This window comes from Thamnophis sirtalis, unplaced genomic scaffold, assembly GCF_051295495.1.
Source record: "Thamnophis sirtalis isolate CommonGarterSnake01/CBP01778 unplaced genomic scaffold, rThaSir2_p1.2 scaffold_10, whole genome shotgun sequence".
Taxonomy (NCBI): Eukaryota; Metazoa; Chordata; class Lepidosauria; order Squamata; family Natricidae; genus Thamnophis; species Thamnophis sirtalis.
In genome coordinates this window covers 1,327,418-1,348,759 of record NW_028261390.1, presented here as the reverse complement: position 1 = coordinate 1,348,759, position 21,342 = coordinate 1,327,418, and the positions used below count along the sequence as shown (strand labels likewise).

The window sequence follows — 21,342 nt, the reverse complement described above, 5'->3', positions numbered from 1 at the left end:
GGAGAGGGCAGAGTGGTGCTGAGCCCCCATCGGTTGGGGAAGCCCATCCATCCCACTTCCTTACAGACCAGTGTTTCTCAACCTTGGTGACTTTAAGTCCTGTGGACTTCAACTCCCAGAATCCCCCAGCCAGCTATGCTGGCTGGGGGATTCTGGGAGTTGAAGTCCACAGGACTTAAAGTCACCAAGGTTGAGAAACACTGTTATAGACCCTTCAGACGAGGGATCTCCAGCATTGGCCGCTTTTAAATCTTGTGGACTTCAACTCCCAGAATGCAACAGCTGTGGAATTCTGGGAGTTGAAGTCCCCAAGGCTTAAAGTTTGGAGATTTGAGTTTGTTTCTCGGATAACTCTCCTTTACATGGAGTCTCTCTGAGGTCAGGCCAGCGTTTCTCAAACCCGGCGACGGGTTTCAACTCCCAGAAATCCCCCCAACCAGTTGCTGAAAGTTATACAAGTGATTTGCATATCCCTTTTAATTAGTAAGACACCGGGCAAGTTCATGTATTTTTAGTTGCGAAGTCCTGTCCGACCCATCGCAACCCCCTGGACCAGGTTCCTCCAGGCCTTCCTGTCCTCTCCCATCCTCTGGAGTCCATTGAAGCTCAGGCCGGCTGCTTCGGTGACTCCATCCAGCCACCTCCTTCTCTGCCGTCCCCTTCTTCTTCTTTTGCCCTCCATCGTTCCCAGCATGAGGCTCTTCTCCAGGGAGTCCTTCTTCCTTCTCATTAGTTGGCCAGTACTTGAGATAGATAGATAGATAGATAGATAGATAGATAGATAGATAGATAGATAGATAGATAGATGATAGATAGATTGATAGATTGATAGATAGATAGATAGATAGATAGATAGATAGATGATAGATAGATAGATAGATAGATAGATAGATAGATAGATGATAGATAGATAGATAGATAGATAGATGATAGATAGATTGATAGATAGAGAGATGATAGATAGAGAGATGATAGATAGATAGATAGATAGATAGATAGATAGATAGATAGATAGATAGATAGATAGATAGATAGATGATAGATTGATAGATAGATAGATGATAGATAGATAGATAGATAGATAGATAGATAGATAGATAGATAGATAGATGATAGATAGATAGATAGATGATAGATAGATGATAGATAGATAGAGAGATGATAGATAGAGAGATGATAGATAGATAGATAGATAGATAGATAGATAGATAGATAGATGATAGATAGAGAGATGATAGATAGATAGATAGATAGATAGATAGATAGATAGATAGATAGATAGATAGATAGATAGATAATGTTGTGAGTTGCAAAGTCATGTCCAATCCATTGTGACTCCATGGACCATGTTCCTCCAGGCCTTCCTGTCCTCTCCCATCCTCTGGAGTCCATTGAAGCTCAGGCCGGCTGCTTGGGTGACTCCATCCAGCCCCCTCCTTCCCTGCCGTCCCCTTCTTCTTCTTCTACCCTCCATCGTTCCCAGCATGAGGCTCTTCTCCAGGGAATCCTTCTTCCTTCTCCTTAGGTGGCCAAAGCATTTGAGTCTCCTCTTCAGGATCCGGCCTTCTAAAGAGCAGCCAGGGTGGATCTCCTCTAGGACTGACCGGTTGGATGGCCTTGCAGTCCAAGGGGCTCAATGCAGGAGTCTCCTCCATTAATTTGTATATCCAGTGTAACATTTTTTTCCATTCATATCGCTTGTCATTTTAAAATCCATTTTCTAACTAGCCCATCTTCAGGCTTGTCCCATAAATTTGTTCCTCTTCTATCACCTCTATTTTAAATCCTATAATAATAGCAGACAATCTCAAAACTAATTTTGCAGTGTGTTTATTCCCTATAATAATAGCAGACAATAATAATAGCAGATAATAATAGTAGCTATAATACTATAATAGCAGACAGTCTCAAAACTAATTTTGGAGTGTGTTTATTCCCAAGTATCCTTCACCTCACCCAAAATTAGGGCATTCCGCTGTACCATTCTGTACTCGGGGACGGGATTGAAGTCTTCTCCTCCTTTAATTAAATTCTTTATAGTTCTTTCCAGTTCCATCAAGTGCTCAACCTTCAGAGTCCCATCTTACCATGTTTTTCCCACCCCTAAACAAAAGAATTTTCCCACGGGAAGGGTTTTCTTAGAATTGATTTCAAGATCTCCCTATATTTACTCTAAACAATTCGGAGTAACATTTTCCCACGAGAAGGATCCTTTGTAATTCATTTCAGAATTTTTATTCCAAATCTGGAATAAAATCTGGGCCGTTTAGTCCATTTCTAAATTTCCAACATCGCCGTGAGTGAGTGTGTGTGTTTTCTTTTTCTTTTTTTTTTTAAATAGTTTTTATTAAACATTATTACCTTTAAAAACAGAAAGAAAAATACAACAACATAAGAAAAGACAAAACATACGTAACAATATAAAGTAAATATACAGCCTTTTGTATCGGCATTCATTAGTTATACATTTTTTTTAAGCGTAAAACATACAGATACAAATACAATTTTAAACATGCAACCCCCCCCTCTCCCCCCCCCCCGCGGTGACAGTCATTCACAGCCCAACTTTTTTCTTTCCTTCCTCATTGTTAGGTCTCTAAGCCACATCTTCTCATTACAAAGTTCAGGGATCTATTACAATACCCATGTTCACTTTCCCCCTTTTAAGTCCCTGCTGTTCTCCTTGTCGCCCACATATACCATAAGTTCCAGCTAAGATAATGTTCCGTTTCTCCTTTGTCCCTCAGCCAACCCGTCATTCTGTCCATTTCTGCACATTCATAGATCTTTTTAATTATAGCATCTTCCGAAGGTATGGTAGTGGATTTCCAGAATTGTGCATAAGTTATTCTTGCGGCCACAATTATATGTAGGCTCAAATGCCATATTGAACTGCTCATGTTTTCTGGTTTAATGCTTAGTAGAAGGTTCTCGGGTCTCCATTCCATGTTGGCCCCGGTAACCTCTTTTAGCCATTTTTTAATCCTTTTCCAGTATTTCGTGGCCTCAGTACAGGACCACCAAATATGGTAGAATGTGCCATCCTTTCTTCCACATTTCCAACACAATGGAGATAACCCAGGGAACATCTTGGCTAACCTCGTTGGGGGGAAGTGCCACCTATAAACCATCTTGTACATCTTGCACTGCAGGCTACTGCTAGATCAGCAGGTCAGCGGTTCAAATCTCACCGGCTCAGGGTTGACTCAGCCTTCCATCCTTCCGAGGTGGGTAAAATGAGGACCCAGATTGTTGGGGGCAATATGCTGACTCTCTGTAAACCGCTTAGAGAGGGCTGAAAGCCCTATGAAGCGGTATATAAGTCTACTGCTGTTGCTATTATTGTATACGTTTTCTTTGAATGCTGTAGATATTGTAAGTGTGTGTGTTTTCCAAGGGAGCCTGCATTGGGTTGACAAAGCCAATTCCTCCTTCGCTCCAAGGCCCTTTTGTCATCTAGTTTACGCTTGAGGGATGCCAAGTGATTTGCAGAGTCAAGTTGTTGAGGTGTGTGTGCGCGTCTGTGTTTGTTTTTCAAGGTCTGTTTTTCTTTCCTGACTGAATAAATTGTCTTGTTTTCTTAGCCTCCCTCCCTTGGAGCAATGCAGAATTCTTGTAATTCAATGAATGCAGTCCCGGAGAGAACCGATTATGCGCTGTCTTGTTTTTGCTAGCCGGCAATTACGAAAATGTCCTCTTATTTGCTTGCTTGAATGATCCGACGATTCTTTGCGGTCTTTCGCGTAATGCTCAGCATGGAGCCGCAGCTAATTTTGAAGGATTGTTGACACAACGTGTTGGGCCTAGCATATACATATTAGCGTGCGGTCCTCAATTTACAACAGTTCATTTAGAGACAACAGCACCACTTAGGACTGTTTTTCATACTTGGGACCACTGCAGCATTCCCACGGCCTCACGATCAAAATTCAGGCGCTTGCTCACTGACTCGTACTTACGACGGTTGCAGTTTTCCTCGGGGGTCACGTGATCCACTTTTGCGACCCTCTGCCGAGCAAAGCTGAGGGAGGAAGCAGGATTCACTTAACAACCATGTGACTAAGATAATAACCTGTTCTGACACACACACACCCTTCACGCAGGCAGGCAAACTTAAACGGACTTTTCTTTATCAGTTCTCAGTTCAAACTGGCTTCGAGCCCAGAAATAACATAAACACAACTCTCCGATAAGAATTCAAAACAAAAACTCTTACAAACGCTGCCCTTCTTCCCCCGTCTTCACGAAGCAGGTTTACATGAAACACCAAAGCACTTATCCAAGTGTAACAGGCATAAATCACGATTAATCAAGCAATGTTTTTACCAAACACGGAACACATGAAGGAACGGACGTTGACTCCAGCAACTGGGGCGTGGTGGCAGCATCCGTCCTTTTATCTCCAAACTTGCCTCCAACCCGCCCCCAGCTGCATAATGAATCTTGATCCCGAAAAGACTCACAGCAGACATCTGCTGAGTCACAACAATAACCATAGTGGTTCCTTTTAACAACTGTGGCAAGGAAGGTGGTAAAATGGGGTAAAACTCACGACCGTTTCACTTAACAATGGACATTTCTGGCTCGGTTGTGGTTGTAAGTTGAGGACTGCCTGTAGAGCCAAGGTGGCGCAGTGGTTAAATGCAGCACTGCAAGCTACTGCTAGATCAGCAGTTCAGCGGTTCAAATCTCACCGGCTCAGGGTTGACTCAGCCTTCCATCCTTCCGAGGTGGGTAAAATGAGGACCCAGATTGTTGGGGGCAATATGCTGACTCTCTGTAAACTGCTTAGAGAGGGCTGAAAGCCCTATGAAGCGGTATATAAGTCTACTGCTATTGCTAGTGTCAATTAATTGCTTTATAAATATCCCCCAAAAAAGTTGATTTTATTGTTAGGAGATTTAAAGCTCCATTCCGCCTATCCAGTGTAAGGTGTTTAAAAAAATAAATTCAGTGTAACAGTTGGTTTCCCACACCTGAAGCCAAGTAATAAATAATAATAAATAACAATTGGAAGGACATCAAGAAGAAAAACAGAAATTGCATTGCAGCTTTTTTGCCAAAGCTTTTAACAAGCCAAGATCTTCACCCGTCCTTATATTTTATTTAGATTTTGGCAAGCGGAGATTTGTTTAACCGTGCTTCAAAACAATGACTCTTAAACGGGTGTTGGGGGGAAACTTGTCTTAATTAAACCCAGCAGTAGATATATATATTTTTTTAAAAATTAATTCTTTTTATCAGAGACGGATCAAGATCACACATCAATTTGATGGTATTCGGAGCACGCCGTGAACTGGATTTCTCATTTTCTCCGTCTCTCTGTCTCTCTCTCTCTCCTGTGGGATTTGGAAGGAAAAAACAACCAGGCCATTTTGCAAATAGATTTATGACACAATAACCCATTTAAAAACCGAGTCCTTCAAGAACCGCATTTCTCTGAACGCACAGCGGCCTTTCATGGAGTTTAGCAACATCGGAGTAGAAGTCGCATCTGGATTGTATGTTCTTGCTTGATTTGGAAGGGTCTTTTTCATATTGAGCTGAGATTCAGCTGAGAGGCGTCAGAATGATGGTTACACTTCTAATTTCCATTTACACTAAGACAGTGTTTCTCAACCTTGGCGACTTGAAGATGTCCGGGACTTCAACTCCCAGAATTCCCCAGCCAGCATTCGCTGGCTGGGGAATTCTGGGAGTTGAAGTCCCGGACATCTTCAAGTCGCCAAGGTTGAGAAACACTGAGCTAAGATATTCCAGAAAAGCATCTCGGATTTAACAGTCCCTAGAGATTCTCCATCATCCAGGTCCTGGTTTTGCTTCTCACCCAGGAAGCTTCTTCAGTTTAGCCTTAACCCAGAACTGAAGAAGCTTCTTAGCTAAGAAGTGAAACATTTTCAAAGAAAAAAAACAAGAAAGTCCAGTTGAAAAAAAGCATCTTTGGCACTTCGGATTAACAAGATTTGGTCCAACTGCCCTGATTCAACCTTTGAGGCACCTTTGGCCTGGTTGACGGAGTCTTCATTGACCCTAAGTTGGTCCTCGACTTAGGACCACAACTGAACCCCAGATTTCTGTTGTGTCTAGTGAGCTTTGCCCCATTTTGTCCTGCCACCGTCATTAAGTGAATCATTGGAGTTGATCATCATTGAGTAACGGGGTTGTTAAGTGAATCCGGCTCTCCTCCCAGACGCTGCTCATCAGAAGGTCACAAAGGGGATCGATCACATGACCTTGCTGTCGGGCCTGCAGCCATCTTTTATTTTGGATCTCTGGCCTGCCACTCTATTATCCTGCTATGCATTTTCTATGGTGGGGAAATGGGATTGTACGGAGTTAGACGATAGGTAGCCATAACAACATTCTTTCCAGAAAACCAAGGTCATCCTTTGTCTTTGCAACATCTGCACCTGACCGGAACTGGATGGGTGGAAGCTGCCAGCATGTCAGTGGGAGATTGGACCATGGGATGGACTTGTGGGTGCGGGGGCAAGATCTTGAACTTTCAACTGGGTGGGAAACCGGGAAGCTTTCAGATTCGGGTTTCCCCAGATGTGCCAACGTGTCTCTCTTCATCAATTGGAACTCCGAGCAATACTTTGCCTTGGACTCTGATTTAATTTTGGGTGCTGTTTGGAATCCCCGACACTTGGGACACTGCGACGGTCCTTCGTAGGGAAATCCTGGGAGTTGAAGTCTGCGTGGCTCAAAACGGGCACCGAGATTCCTCGCGTCTCCCATCACTCTTGGCCCCTTAAAGAATTCTGTTTGATTCAAGTGATCCAGGTGGAGAAAAACACTTGACATTTTCTGAAATATTTTAGCCTCCGCCGACTTCAAGAGGCGAATCTCCCCTGGGAACGTTCTGCAGACAGAACATGATGTTCTTCCCCGGTCTCAGTTATTCTGCAGGCTACGTGTCACCCAGTAATCTTTTACGGGAAGCACACAGAGAGAGAGAGAGAGAGAGAGAGGGAGGGAAAAGCATCAGATAAAAGTAGAATAAATACAAGAAGAGACTTGTGCGCAGATAACTCTGGTCTGCGTCACTCAACTCACCGCCGAAGAAACGTCTTAATAAGGGAATTGCTAAATTCTGGGACGGACAATGTGAGGAGAAGGTGGGATCGAGAGAAAAAAGGGCCTGGGATGAGCTGATTTGGTTTATCTCTTATTTATTTATTAGATGCTCATCCTCCTTTTGCAGATGCTTTTCTGGAATATCTTAGCTCAGTGTTTCTCAACCTTGGCGACTTGAAGATGTCCGGACTTCAACTCCCAGAATCCTCCTCCCTCCTCTTTCTTTCTCACAACCCCCCCTGGTGAGGTAGCTTTTGGTGCCTAAGGAAGGACTAGAACTCACATTTTCCTGGTGATTGGTCCAAGTCACCCAGCCAGCTATTATCCCTAAGGCAGGACTGCAACTTCCCATCTTCCTTTGCTTTACTCCGGCACAATCCTGTCTCTAGGCGAACGATACTAAAGAAACTACCATCAATCCTTGTTTTGCAACCACAATTGAGCCCCAAATTTCTGTCGCTGAGCAAGGGAGTTGTTAGGTGAATTTTGCCCCATATTATGACCTTTTTCATTATTAGGTAAACATTTAAGAATGTTGGACATAGTGTGGCATTTCTGGCAGAGTCATTTCCATGGAGTTTTTTTGATCTTACAGCAACAATAGTTTATATCCGTTACATAGGCATTTCGTTGTGTAATCAGTCAAATTGCCTACCCATTAATTCATTGTTTCTCAACCTTGGCAACTTGAAGATGTCCGGACTTCAACTCCCAGAATTCCCCAGCCAGCATTCGCTGGCTGGGGAATTCTGGGAGTTGAAGTCCGGACATCTTCAAGTTGCCAAGGTTGAGAAACACTGCATTAATTCCTTTCACTACATAGTTCCTATCGGTACTTATACATATCCAGTTCCTTTTTTTTCTTTCAACAGTTTTTTATTTTTATTTTTTTTGTTACATAATTAAAATTCTCTTCTGCGCGGAGTGTTGTCTGGTTTTCCCCTTTAACGTTTTCACATATACATAATTCATTTTGCATTATATTTCCATTTCTCTTTTCTTCTCCTATTTTCCAACTTTTAATTTTTACTACACACATAAACAGTGTCGTTTTTTCCTTCCTTTCCTTTTGAGATAAACCAAATTTATCATTTCCATCTATTTCTTTAAATAACATGCGCCTTCAAATCCACTTCTTTACATAGTAAGCATCTAACCCTTAATTTGCACACTTAAAAGCATTAATAGCTCATACACACCTTAATTAGATAAGATACTTGTTGTGACTCAGCAGCAGCCTTCTGTGAGTCTTTTCGGGATGCAAGTTTCACAATGCAGCTGGGTCTTCGGGTGATAAAAGGACAGATGGTGCCACGCCCTGGTTGCAGGAGTCAACGTTCATTCGTTCGTTTCAACGTTCATTGATCCTCGGTCGTGGTTTCTTGGATGGACACTTGGAGAAGTGATTTGATTTCTGTAACCCTGATTCGTAGAGACATTTGAAGAAGTGCTTCGCTCTCTTCTTGTTCACCTTGTGTTGCCGTAAGAGAGATTTGTTTTGCATTCCGTTATCTTCAGGCAGAGACTTTAATTAGGTTTATTTTGGGCTCGTAGCCAGTTTGAGCCGAGGACTGATCAAGAGAGTTCCTTTTAAGTTTGTCTGCCTGTCGTCTGTTAACAAGCGGAGAAGGGGGGGACAGAACAGATACCGTTGCCACGTTTAAGACATTTCATTTCATTTCATAATCCCCTATTCCTAAATTTCCTTTTCTCTTCTCCTTCTTTGGATAGGTCTCACATCCTTTCTTCTGCATCTTTTTCTATCACTTTCTGATGGATTGTCTTGATGACTCTCCCCAAAGTTTTGTTTTTCCCTTCCCCCATTGTTTCTCTCTTTATTTTTGGCTCGTTTCTTTTTTGGATACCGGTTTCCTTTTTCCCTCTCTATTCTTTCTCAGGCCTCTATCAGTCTCAGTAGCATTTGTCTGTCATTTCCTTTTCCACCCCATTAGCTTCCTTCTCTGTCGCATGGGGAGAATGGTTGAACAATTGTCCCAAGTTCCTTTTTTCAGGGCTTCTGTGATTTTGAAGAGTCCTTTTACATTTGCATTTCCAGCATTCATTTTGACTTTGCTTCTTCCCCCTGCTTAGGTGGGCTTCCTGAAGATCATGCACAAGTACGAAATCACCTTCGTCCTGCCTTTCGTGCAGGTCCTGGGAACGGACATTTGCCCCGCGCCCCTGTCGAACCTGAATCTCAAGGTGACCAACATTGCGCCTGTCTCGGAAGGTAAGATCTCGCGGCTACCCTGAAGGGGCTTTTTTTCAGGAGGCAACTGGAATTCCTTGGCTGTTTCTTTTGAAGACATTTCACTTCTCATCCAAGGAGCTTCTTCCGCTCTGAATGGATGGTGGGAAACAGAAGGATTTATGCTCCTCGTATAAATTACTCTGATCTCTTGGCTCCTGGAGGAAGAGAGAAAGCTTCCTTTGAGGTTCGCCACGAAGCTTCCTGCCCATCAACCACTCTCATGCTTAATGTTACACAAGTGTGCTCTCGGGTTCAGCTCATGGTCACTCACACACTTACTGGGAAATTGCCACACTCCATCCCAAATCAACAGAACCCCGGGGCACAAACGGTTCTTTAAAATAGACAGAGACCCAGTGAATTTAATGTAACAGCACACGGTTCCTGATATATTTTTGCTCTTGCAATCTCTCCACTTAGATCAGAGGTCTCCAAACTCGGCCACTTTTAAGACTTGTGGACTTCAACTCCCAGAATTCCCCAGACATCATAATTTAATCTCTTGTAATCCCTTCCTCTGCAATCTCTCCACTTAAAGGTTTCCAAACTCAGCCACTTTAAGACTTGTGGGCTTCAACTCCCAGAATTCCCCAGCCAGCATAACTGACTCTCCTGTCATCCCTTCCTCTGCAATCTCTCCACTTGGATCAGAGGTCTCCAAACTCGGCCACTTTAAGACTTGTGGCTGGCTGGAGAATTCTGAGAGTTGAAGTCCACAAGTCTTGAAGTGGCCGAGTTTGAAGACCTCTGAGTCAGAGGGGGGATCGTCATCCCCCAAAACAACTAAAAAAAAAGGGAGGGGGCCGGCTTCAGTACCTCTTTTTAGCCCCCCCGAGGTGGTGGGTAGGGGCTTCCCATGCAAGCCCATCTCCTTGTGAGGGGAGAGCATTTTAAAGTCTTAAGTCTTAAAAAAGTAATAATAAAGGCATACGTAGAAGAGTTGCAGGATTTGGGTTTGGCCCATCTAGAGAAAAGAAGGACCGGGGGGGACACGATGGCAGCCTTCCAGTATTGGAGGGGCTGCCCCAAGGAAGAAGAGGGGGTCCACCTATTCTCCAAAATACCTGAAGGCAGGACAAGAAGCAACGGATGGAAACTAAAGGAGAGAAGCAACTTAAAAATGAGGACAGTTAGACCAATTAACCAGTGGAACAGCTTGCCACCAGAAGTTGTGGGACCTCCAACACTGGAGGTTTTTAAGAAGAGATTGGACAGCCATTTGTCTGAAACGGTAGAGGGTCTCCTGCTTGAGCAGAGGGTTGGACTAGAAGACCTCCAAGGTCCTTTCCAGCTCTATTCTGATTCCGATTCCTTTGTTGGTGGGATTTGGGGATGGTCTTGGCATCTGCTCTGACCCAGCCTGATCTTTCCCCACCCCTTATTGTGCCTCTCTTCCTCCTTTCAAAGACCGGGGGGAAGGGGGGAGGCATTTTGCAACTCCTGCCTCTCGAAGTCGTCTCCCCCCTCCCAGTTGCCCTTTGGAGGGTCCTTTGATGGAGGGTCCCACTTTGTTGTCTCTCAGGCTACAGGGTGAGGTGCGAATACGTGGCCCACAAGGAAGGCGTCCTCCACGAAGAGATGGTCCTTTGCAGCGAGACCAACCACAGTGCCAGCGTCAAAGTCGTCGTACAAGCCCGGGTGATGGGTAAGGCTCTGCCGGTTCTTGCGCCCAGGCTGGCCACCCCCTTCCCTCCCCACCCCCCCTTCACTTTCCTGCCCCTCGGCATCGCTCCAGGCCTGGTTTAATATCCTGTTTTCGCCAAGAGGCGACAATGCCCAGGAAATTAAACTCGGCCTGCGGGGTCTTTGAAAAACGTCTCTGTCCGTGTGTGTGTGTATGTGTTTGTGAATTAATCTTCCAAGAGGAAGCTGCCCGGGGGGGGGGGCATCTTAATCCACCCAGATCAAGCTCAAAAGAGGTGTTGAGACTCTGGAAAGAGTGCGGAGAAGAGCAACAAAGATGATGAAGGGGCTGGAGATTAAAACATACGAGGAACAACTGCAGGAATTGGGTTTGGCCAGTCTAGGAAAAAGAAGGATGGGGGGGGGGGACATGATAGTAATATTCCAGTATTTGAGGGGCTGCCACCGAGAGGAGGGAGGAGGTCAAGCTATTCTCCAAAGCCCCTGAAGGCAGGAGAAGAGGCAACGGGCGGAAACTCATCAAGGAGAGAAGCAACATGGAATCAAGGAGAAACTTCTTAACCGTGAGAATGATTAGCCGGTGGAACAGCTTGCCACCAGGACGACGTGGGTGCTCCACACACTGGAGGATTTTAAGAAAAGATCGGACAGCCCACTTGTCTGAAATTGGTATAAGGTCCCCTGCTTGATCAGGGGCTGGACTAGAAGACCTCCAAGGTCCCTTCCAGTTCTATTCAAAGCGATGGTGGGTGGGTGGGTGGATGGATGGATGGAGAAGTGGGTTGCTCCCAGTTCAGCCCGGATTGGGCGAACTGGTAGCAGTGGCTGCGGGAGGCTCTGCCCGGACGCTTCTGCGCATGTGGATGGATGGATGTATGGATGGGAGAGGAAATGAGAATGAAGTGCAGAGCTGCTGCACTGGCCTCCAACCCCCTCCCCACCTCTTTGCCCCCCCCCCTTTCACACGGGCTCCTCTGTCCTCCGGTCCTTCCGACGCACCCTAAAAAGTTGGCTTTTCCAGCAAGCCAGCCTGGCCCGAACAAAACAAAATAAATTATTGATTATTGTTAATTTCAATCAAATTTGTTTTTAAATGTTATTGTGAATCTTAATTGGGTTTGTTTTTTGGATATTCTATCTAATATTTTTTTTAAACTTTTGTAATATGTGTTGTTGTTTTTTATGTTGTACGCCGCCCTGAGTCCTTTGGGAGAAGGGCGGCATATAAATCCAATAAACCAAACCCAACCCTTGCCTTGCAGACCGACACCACGGCACTCCCATGCTCCTGGAAGGCGTGAAATGCATCGGCGCCGAAGTGGAATACGACTCGGAGCAAAGCGAATGGCAGGGCTTCGACTAGCCCGGGAGGCGCCCCTCCCTGCCTTCCCCTCCCTCTATAGATATATACAGATATAGATATATATATAGATATATTTTCCGGTTAAAGCTTGAAATAATAAACAAAAAATGCCATCTCCGCTGCCCGCTGGCTGCCAGGTTTGAGCGCGCTTCTTGCTGGGCTGCTCCTGCGGCCCCTTGTCTTGTGCGCCTGGCGCTGCGCTTCCCTCCTCTCAACCCCCCCACCACCACCGCACAATGACATCGACAACTACGCCCCCGCGTCGTGCTTCGTAGGCGCGTTCGGCCAGGCGCGGATCCACCTCCGTAGCTTCCGTTTGGCCGGTGGTGCAGCTCAGGGCCCGCGCCATTCGATGGCGGCCTTCGTCCTCCAAATTCAGGTCCGCCATTTTGTTTTTCGTTTATTCTGCCTGGTTTGGCAAAGTCGGGCGGCCTACGGAGGGATTTTTTTGGCAACTGCCGTTTGCAAAAGGGGAGGGTGTGGGGAACCCAGCTGACCGGCAGATTTCGGCTGGGGGTTTTACTGTTCAGAGCAGGGGTCCCAATCCCCCAGCCGTAGCCCACCGCTGCGTTGCAGCCTCTTGGGAGCTGAGCAGTGCACCCATAAGCATCTCTTGACGGTTGCACGCGCCCGCTGCTTGCGCGAGTGGAGTTGCCCGTACCGGCCGCTCGAACGGAACCCTCCCCTCCCCATGCCATTCCGCCAAGCCAGAAAGTCTGGGCGACTGCCGGTTTAAAGGAAGAAACTCAACTCGAACTCGCCGTGGCCAGTTCGGCACGAGACAATTCTCGGCGGGCTAATTCAACCACTCGGCTTTATTTTTCGAAAACGATTTTTAAACATGTATTTTTTTAAAAATCATTCGCCTTTTTTTAATTTCGTCCTTCCTTTGGCCTCCTTCCTTGTCACGATTCTATCCGGCGGTTCCTTCGATATTGTATCCCGGCGTGTTGGGGTACAGCGTTTAGAGGTGGCCGCTGAAGAGATTGAGAAAGCGTTTCGTGTTCGGGGTTTTTTATTTTTGCTCCTCGGGAAATGCGTCAGCTCTTTTAGCCCCCCAAAAGCTGTTTGGGGAAGCAGGAAATTACGGGTTTGGTGGGGTGTTTTGTTGGTGAAGTTGCATTGCCAGCACTGGCTGCTCCCCCCTGCCCCCCCCCAAAAAAAACCAGCTGCTTAGTGTTAAAAAGTTGATCTCCAATATTGTTGGAAGTTTGTGAGAGTGTGGAAGTTTCACTGTGTTTTAAGAGGCTTTTAAGTTACCGCGAGACAGTTGGTTCCTGGGGGCCGCTGCGCACAACCAAAGTTGCCTGTGGTTTGGGGGTCCCCTCCTCTTTATTCTCCCCCCCCTTCCCTCTCCCATTGTTGGAAATGAACCCCACTCAGGAAGAGAGAGAGAGAGAAAAAAAAACCTTTTTGTAAAGACTCCCTGATTTATTTGAACCCCTGGTTCATTTCCCCCCTGGCTACAAGGATGGATGCACCTGTGGCCCTGTTGGAGTGCAGACCCCCCTTCCCCCTGTTTATTCCCAACACCCCCCCCCTCCTTCCTCCCCTCCCTCCCTCCAAGTTAGCCTGGGAAGGTTTTCCTTCCAAAGGCAAAACTTTTGCTGCTGTTTAGGAGATTAAGAAAGGGAATTATTCTCTTGTTGCCATATGAGGAGGGATGGTTTCTTGCTTTTTTTTAAAAAGAGACATGATTTTGGTTTCTCCGTGAAAATGTCACACCGGGAACCCCGAAGTCCCATCCTGGACTACGAATCCCCAAAGACATACCTAGGACAGTGTTTCTCAAACTTGGAGACTTTAAGAGGGCTGGACTACAACTCCCAGGATTCCCCAGCCAGCTATGCTGGCTGGGGAATCCTGGGAGTTGAAGTCCAGCCCTCTTAAAGTCACCACGCTGAGAAGCACTGTTCTAAGACGGGGGGGTCTCCAACCTAGGCCCCTTTAAGACTCGTGGACTTCTCCTCCCAGAATTCCCTACGGCTGACTAAGGAATTCTGGGGATTTAAGGAATTCCCCGTGGCTGGCTAGGGAATTCTGGGAGTTGTAAGTCCACAAGTCTTAAAAGTGCCCACGGTTTGAGACCCCCTGCCCTAGGGGATGAACTCAGAAGACGACCATTAGCAAAGTAGAGCAAGATCCTTGTGTGAGCTACTCCCATCTTCCAACACACGACTTGCGTTGAGTCATTGCTGAGCTTCATGAGCTGGGTCCGTGTAGCGTGTTTCAGGGGTGGGGGCTTTTAACTCCCCGCGACGCCCGTTCGCCGGCCACGGTGATGGGACTTCCATCGTGACGTCATCCCACCACACCCTAACCTTGGCCTCCAGGTCCCCCTTGCCCATCTTGGCTGGACAGAGAAGTCCAGCTGAGGTTGGGTCCTTCAGTAGGCCAACATTGGCAGGACGGTGGGCACCGCGTCACCCACTCCACCCCATTGGCGCAAGCACTTGCGTGAAGTCAATGGAAGAGGGCGGCGTTAACCCTTGCCAATGTCCCACCAAGATTTTGACGTTATGATTGGAGAAGACTTTCACGGGAGGACCATGCCCACTTGGAAGACAGGTGGAGAATTCCTTCATAGGAATTCTGGGAGTTGGAAGTCCACTGCGACGTTGGGAAACATCTCCCAAGCTTGGCTTTCGTAGCCTCTCTCCTTCCTCCTCCAAAGGAGATCTCATGGACGTCCCTCATGGTGGGACTTCACCTCTTCCAAGGAAGACCTCCCAAGCGGGAAGACCCCACCCCTCCCCAACCAGAAGAGCCATCCCAACAGCTGCTCCTGACTTTTCCCTGGCTTATAATGGGGCGGGGGGCAGCCCTGGGGCCTCTGTTCCCTCTTCCCAACCCAGCCTGGTCTATATTCTGGAGAAACCACAGCTTCGGATCCTGCCTTGCGAGAGACACAAGGGGCTCTCCGCCGATGGGAGTCGCTCCCATTCAAACGTTAAGGGTCTGTTTCTGTCTCCCCTCTTCCCTCCCCTTCCCCCTCTTGGTGGGGAAGACCCATGGGATACCACAGCAGGGATGCGGTGGGCTTCTTGGGAAGGAACCAGTGGGTTTTTATGTGCCTATGTATAAAACACCCATGCAACACACTTCTACTTACCCCTCTAAGAAAACCTGCGTTTGGGTTTCTTGGTATTTTCTTTTTTTTAAAGCAAATGTTCTCCGAAAGAAAATAATAAATTTCAGTTGGAAAATTACAAAAAACTGCTACCTCTGTTCTTTTGATCTCTGGTGGGAAGACAGGGTGTGTGTGTGTGTGTGTGTGTGTGTGTGTGTGTGTGTGTGTGTGTGTCGGGAGGGGGAGAAATGTGGTTTTGACTTCCGGTGTGAAGAAACGTGTTTCCTTCCTTCCCACGGGATTTTTCTCCCATTCTTTTGCTTCAGTCTCCAGATGGTGGGTTTTCTGGTGGCGTCCCACCCCTTTCCCACCTCTCTTTCCACCCCAAACTTGATCTGCTTGTATTTTCGGGCCAGCCCTAAAACCCTTGAGCCCAAATTCCCCTTTGGGGTGGGTCTTCTGGAATGGGGGCCCTTGGTATATTCTGACCTGGGTGATATTCTTGCAGACGTTTCATTACCCAACTAGGGAATACCATCCGTCCACCAGCCAATGCCACCTGGCTACTACCCGGGGGAGGGCCTTCTCTGTGGCGGCTCCGGCCCTTTGGAACGAACTCCCCGCGGAGATCCGGACCCTCACCTCTCTCCAGGCCTTCCGGAAAGCCGTCAAAACCTGGCTGTGCCGGCAGGCCTGGGGTCGATGAGTTCCCTTCCCCTCTCGACTTGTATGGCTGTATGATTCTTGTTTATTTTAATCACGTGTATTGTGTTTTATGTTCCCTTTTTCCCCCTTTGAGTTGTTCGCCGCCCTGAGTCCCTCCCGGAGAAGGGCGGCATACAAATAAACTAAATCTTAATCTTAATCATCAGTGCTAGAAGGGAATGGGGTGTATGGAGAGGAGGAGGAGGTCTTGATGGTCTCTTGAGCTTGGTAGTTTTTTATAGACGTTTCACGACCCAACTAGGTAACATCCTCAGTGCTAGAAAGGAGAGGGGTTTGCAGAGAGGAGAGGGAGGGGGAGGAGAATGAGGAAGGGGAGGAGGACGACGACTGTGGGGTCCTTGGTGCTCTCTCAGCTGGGTGGCTTTCTTGCAGACGCTCCATCGTCCAACAGGGTAACGTCATCAGTGCTGGAAGGGAGGGGGGGTTTGCGGAGAGGGGTAGGGGAATGAGAGGAAGAGTCTGGGATACTTGGCGTTTTCTGAACTTGGTGGTTTTCTTGCAGACATTTCACGACCCAACTAGGTAACATCATCAGTGCTACTAAGGCAGTGTTTCCCAACTTTAGCAACTTGAAGATGTCCGGACTTCAACTCCCAGAATTCCCCAGCAGTGGTTAGGACAGTGTTTCTCAACCTTGGCAACTTGAAGATGTCCGGACTTCAACTCCCAGAATTCCCCAGCAGTGGTTAGGACAGTGTTTCTCAACCTTGGCAACTTGAAGATGTCCGGACTTCAACTCCCAGAATTCCCCAGCAGTGGTTAGGACAGTGTTTCTCAACCTGGCTGGGGAATTCTGGGAGTTGAAGTCCGGACATCTTCAAGTTGCCAAGGTTGAGAAACACTGGACTAAGGAATGGGGTTTACAGAGAGGTGGAGGAAGATGACAACTGTGGGGGTCCTTGGTGTTTCACTTGGTTGGGACGTTTCACTACCCATCTAGGTTACCTCATCAGCGCTACGGATTTGCTTCCTGTTTTTTTGTGTTTGATTCGTCGTCGGTTTTTCCTCTTTGCCCGGCGGGAATCCCTGCCCGCTCCCAACTCACGAGACCCAACGAATAGCAGCCCAGTCAAGCATCCCTAATCTGGGATCTCCAGGCCTTCCCAGGAACCCATCGGGGGTGAAGGGAGCAGCGGGCCTTCGGGAAGCAGAGCCAAGGGAAGATTCGGATGCTTCGCGGGAAGATGGTTGCGGGTACACAGGACAGCTCCGGTTTGATTCAGCCGCCCGGCTGTTCTCCCAGGAGATGCCAGTTAGGGTCTCCCCCAGTTTAACTGGGGGACAGCTTTATCGCTCCAGAGTTTTGGGAGAACAGGATGAAAGGGGGGGCACCTGCTCTTTGGAAAGAAAAATCGGGGTTCAACGCATGAGGTTTACACCTGAGGAGCGAGAGACCCACACTGGGAAAAGATTACACATTGGTGAGATGGGCCTGCAAGAGGTTTGCACTACAGGTAGTAGTGTAATGACCCTTCGGGTGTGCAAAACTGGAGGGTTGGACTAGATGACCTCTGGCCTCCCTCCAGCCACCCAGTTCTTAACTCTGGGGTGTGCGTTACAGGTGGTCCTCAGTTTACAATCACAACGGAGCCCTGTTGCTAAGCGAGACACTTCTCAAGGGAGCTTTGCCCTGTTTTACGACCTTTCCTGCCACTGTCGTTCAGCGAATCACTTCCATGGTGGTTATCACAACAGTTGTTAAGTGAATCCGGCTTCCCCGTTGACTGTGCCTCAGGTCGCAAAAGGGGATCATGTGACCCCCCCAGGGACACTGCGACCGTCATAACTATGAACCAGTTTCCAAGTGTCTGAATTTGGATCATGTGACCATGGGGATGCTACAACAGTCGTAAGTGCGAAAAATGGTCGCAAGTCACTTTTTTCAGCGCCGTTGTACCTTTGAACGGTCATTAAGTGAACAGTTGTATGTCAAGGATTACCTGTAGTACGTTATGGAACCAGACTTGCCCCGTGAGACTTTGCCTCATTTTTCATGATGGGTAATTTTTTTGAGGCCCTTCTGGTTATTGATGTCCTCAAGCGTTAGAAGGCCGAATGAATCACAACATCCAAATATCCATTTTTATAGACAAAGTTAGGACTCCAGAACCCATAACTGGTTTTCTTGGGAAGCCAAAGACCTCTGGTCCAAGACGACCATTGAAGAAACGGGAGATGTTCTCAGATCTCAAGAGCTTTAGAAGTTACCCTTCCAAGGCCACAATTGCCTGCGCTTCCCCACTTTTGACCCAGTGCATCCCAACAGTTACCCCACCCCACCAGCCCGTTGGCCATGAGAAGTTCCACCTTGCTGTTTTTGGCAGGTTCGTGACCTAAATCCACCCACCCACCCCAAAAATTGGCCAACGGATTGGGCTGAATCCATAAATCTGAGTCACCAAACGGCGGCTCGCGACACTGAGGAACGGTGTCTCCCAACTTCTGATCTTCTGCCAGTCCAGAGTCCTCTCCACTTCTGGACCTCAGTTGGAGAGGAAGTCGATGGACGCCCGCACGGTCTTGGAGGTCCACACGTCCATGGCGGCCACCTTGATCTCCGTATCGCCAAACTGCATGCTGGCCCTGATCTCCCGCCGGCTTTTCTTGGGCGAGCCAGGCTCACCCAGTTCCTCCAATTCCAGGCTGATGGTGCCGCACTTCCTCACCCCCGGATCGGTGATGTAGACCGCATCATCCGTGGCGCAACAGTAGATGTTGATGATGATCTTGCGTTGACCCACCCGGGCTGGGCAGTAGCTCCTCTGCACCACTTCGCCCAAGGCCACCGACTGGTCCACCGAGACAAACTTCTCGAAGATGTCGGTGCACCAGTTCTTCCCTTCCTTAACCAGCAACTTCTCCTTGGGGTGTTTCCCCTCCACGAACTTGTTCAGGACGCCGACGCCGTAGGTCAAGGGTGAACGTCTCACGCGGACTATGGTGGGGTCCAGGCCGAAGAGCACGGCCCCTTTGAGGATGGTCAGCCCCACGTCTTGAGGGATGATGACTCGGCAGGAGCTGCTGAAGGCAGATTGGACGGCGTGCTGCAAAATGGCCGACTCGGCAAATCCGCCCACCAGGAAGAAGAATTTGATGTCTTTCACCTCGGGCTTCTTCATGAGGTCGTCTGGCGGGAGAAGAAGAAGAGGTTGGAAAGAGAAGGACGTGAGAAGAAGGTTGCCTTTGTCCAACTGAGGGCCGAAGCTGGACATCGGACCGAGTTGAGAGGCACAAACGATCTCTTTCTTCATCATTTAGCTCACGGGTGTCTAAACACAAGGCCCGCGGGCCGGATCCAGCGCACGATGTGGTCTGGATCTGGCCCGTGGGACCGTCTTGAAAAATGTGAGGGGCTGGCCCACATCACTTCAGCCTGGTCTACCCAATGTGAAGAGGAAACACACCAGCAGTTTTGGAGTGGTGTCAAGCTGGCCACGCCCATCCAGTCTACCTCCCCCCCCCCCGCCTTTCAATGAAATTGAGTTTGATTTAGCTGATGGGTTGACCTCCACCCTTGAGTAGGGAGAAAGGTTGCATGGATTGGGTATGCCTAGTGCTGTGATGGCAAACAGGTGGCACGTGGAGTCATATCAAGCAGGCACATGAACCATTGCCCTAGCTCGGCTCCAGTGCAGCTGATTTTTGGCTGGCCACCCCACGTTTCCCTTCCCAGGAGTCTCCACGCAATGCCAGGTAAGTACAGGGCTCATGCAGAGGCTCTGGGAGGGTATTTTCAGCCTCTGGGGGAGGCTGTTTTCACCCTCACCAGGCTCCAGGAAAGGCTCTGGAGCCTGGGGAGGGCAAAAAAAGGGCTGACCTGGCCCATTGGAAGTCAGGAAACAGGCCGTTTCCAGCCTCTGGGAGGCCTCCAGAGGGCGGGGAAGGCCGTTTTCACCCTCCCCAGGAACCAAAAAAGCTGCGCGCGCATGCGCAAGTCAGTTTGTGGGGGTCGTGCACACATACGCAGGCGGCAAGGCGTGGGGGGCGTTAGATTATGGGTTTGGGCACGTGTGCTTTCGGCACCCGAGGGAGAAAAGGTTCGCCATCACTGGTGTAGCGTAATGAAGAGAAGGGGACCAAGTCCTCACGAACTTCGTCCTACAACTGAAGCGACGGAGGACATCACAGGTTTTGCGTGACGTCCCAGGAGATCTGGAGCTTCTCAGCCATCCAGGCCATGGCTGTCCCAAAGGCAGAGGGGGGGGGCTGCCGCCGGTTCAGACCGGTTCAGGCGAACCGCTAGTTCTGAGCAGTGGCAGGCCGCGCCCACCTGCTGCGGTGCTATCCCATCCCATATCCTTGCCGTTTGTTTGATGCCATGTCCATGCTCACAGTTTTGGTTCTGGCCGAACCGGTTGTTGCATTATGCGATGCCCACAGGTGGTTTTTCAAGCGGCCACTGGACTTTCTTGGTTTTTCTTTTGAAGAGGTTTCGCTCAACCCTAACCCAGAGCTGAAGAAGCTTCTTGGATGAGAAGCGAAACCTCTTCCAAGAAAAAAACAGGAAGTCCCGTGACCTCTTGAGAAAGCAGGAGAAATGGGAGGGGGCCCCGGGGGACTCACCAATGTGCTTGATGATCTGGCTGACGGTGGGCTGGAAGAGCTCGTTCATGGCCTCGGGAGACATGCGCAGCATCCCTTGGGAAGACCACTTCACCAGGTGCATGCTGGGAAGGCAAGGGGGGAGACAGAAGGGGGGGATGAGAAAGGGGGGGGGGTCTCTTCTTTTAGCACGAAACATCCCGGACTGAGGGAAGCTGCGGCTAAGCCGGAGGGGAAGACGGTGGGTAGGGCCTTGAACCCATCAGTGGCCTAGAGGTCTGGGGGTTCAAAGTCACCTCCCCACACTCACTCACTCAGACACACACACAAAGACACACACAAACAGACACATGGAAACTCACAATTTTTTCTTCTCTGCTGCAATTCTCCCCCCCTCCCTCTCTTATATCTGTCTATCATCTATCTACCTGTCTCTGTCTATTATCTCTTATCTCTGCCTGCCTACCAGCCTACCTGTCTATCTTGTCTGTCTATCATCTATCTATCATCTATCATCAGAGCCGAGGTGGCGCAGTGGGTAGATTGCAGTACTGCAGGCCACTTCAGCTGAATGTTATCTGCAGTTCGGCGGTTCTAATCTCACCGGCTCAAAGGTTGACTCAGCCTTCCATCCTTCCGAGGTGGGTGAAATGAGGACCCAGACTG

General features: G+C 48.3%; 2 protein-coding genes across 3 annotated transcripts in view; one reads left to right on the top strand and one right to left on the bottom strand.

Annotated features, from left to right (window-relative positions):
• Positions 1-13,397, top strand: part of ADISSP (adipose secreted signaling protein) — a 28,925-nt gene extending 15,528 nt beyond the window's left edge. For both annotated transcript variants that reach the window (XM_087723896.1, XM_087723897.1), the window contains exons 4-6: positions 9,172-9,310; positions 10,854-10,976; positions 12,238-13,397. In XM_087723896.1, coding sequence (XP_087580022.1) covers positions 9,172-9,310; positions 10,854-10,976; positions 12,238-12,338 — 363 coding nt within the window. In that variant the 3' untranslated portion in view covers positions 12,339-13,397. The remainder of the gene's footprint in view (positions 1-9,171; positions 9,311-10,853; positions 10,977-12,237) is intronic.
• A 4,807-nt stretch (positions 13,398-18,204) lies between these two features.
• Positions 18,205-21,342, bottom strand: part of HSPA12B (heat shock protein family A (Hsp70) member 12B) — a 30,465-nt gene continuing 27,327 nt past the window's right edge. Inside the window, exons 12-13 of the mRNA XM_087723895.1 lie at positions 20,698-20,801; positions 18,205-19,261 (exon numbers count right to left, since the gene is read on the bottom strand). Coding sequence (XP_087580021.1) covers positions 18,618-19,261; positions 20,698-20,801 — 748 coding nt within the window. The 3' untranslated portion in view covers positions 18,205-18,617. The remainder of the gene's footprint in view (positions 19,262-20,697; positions 20,802-21,342) is intronic.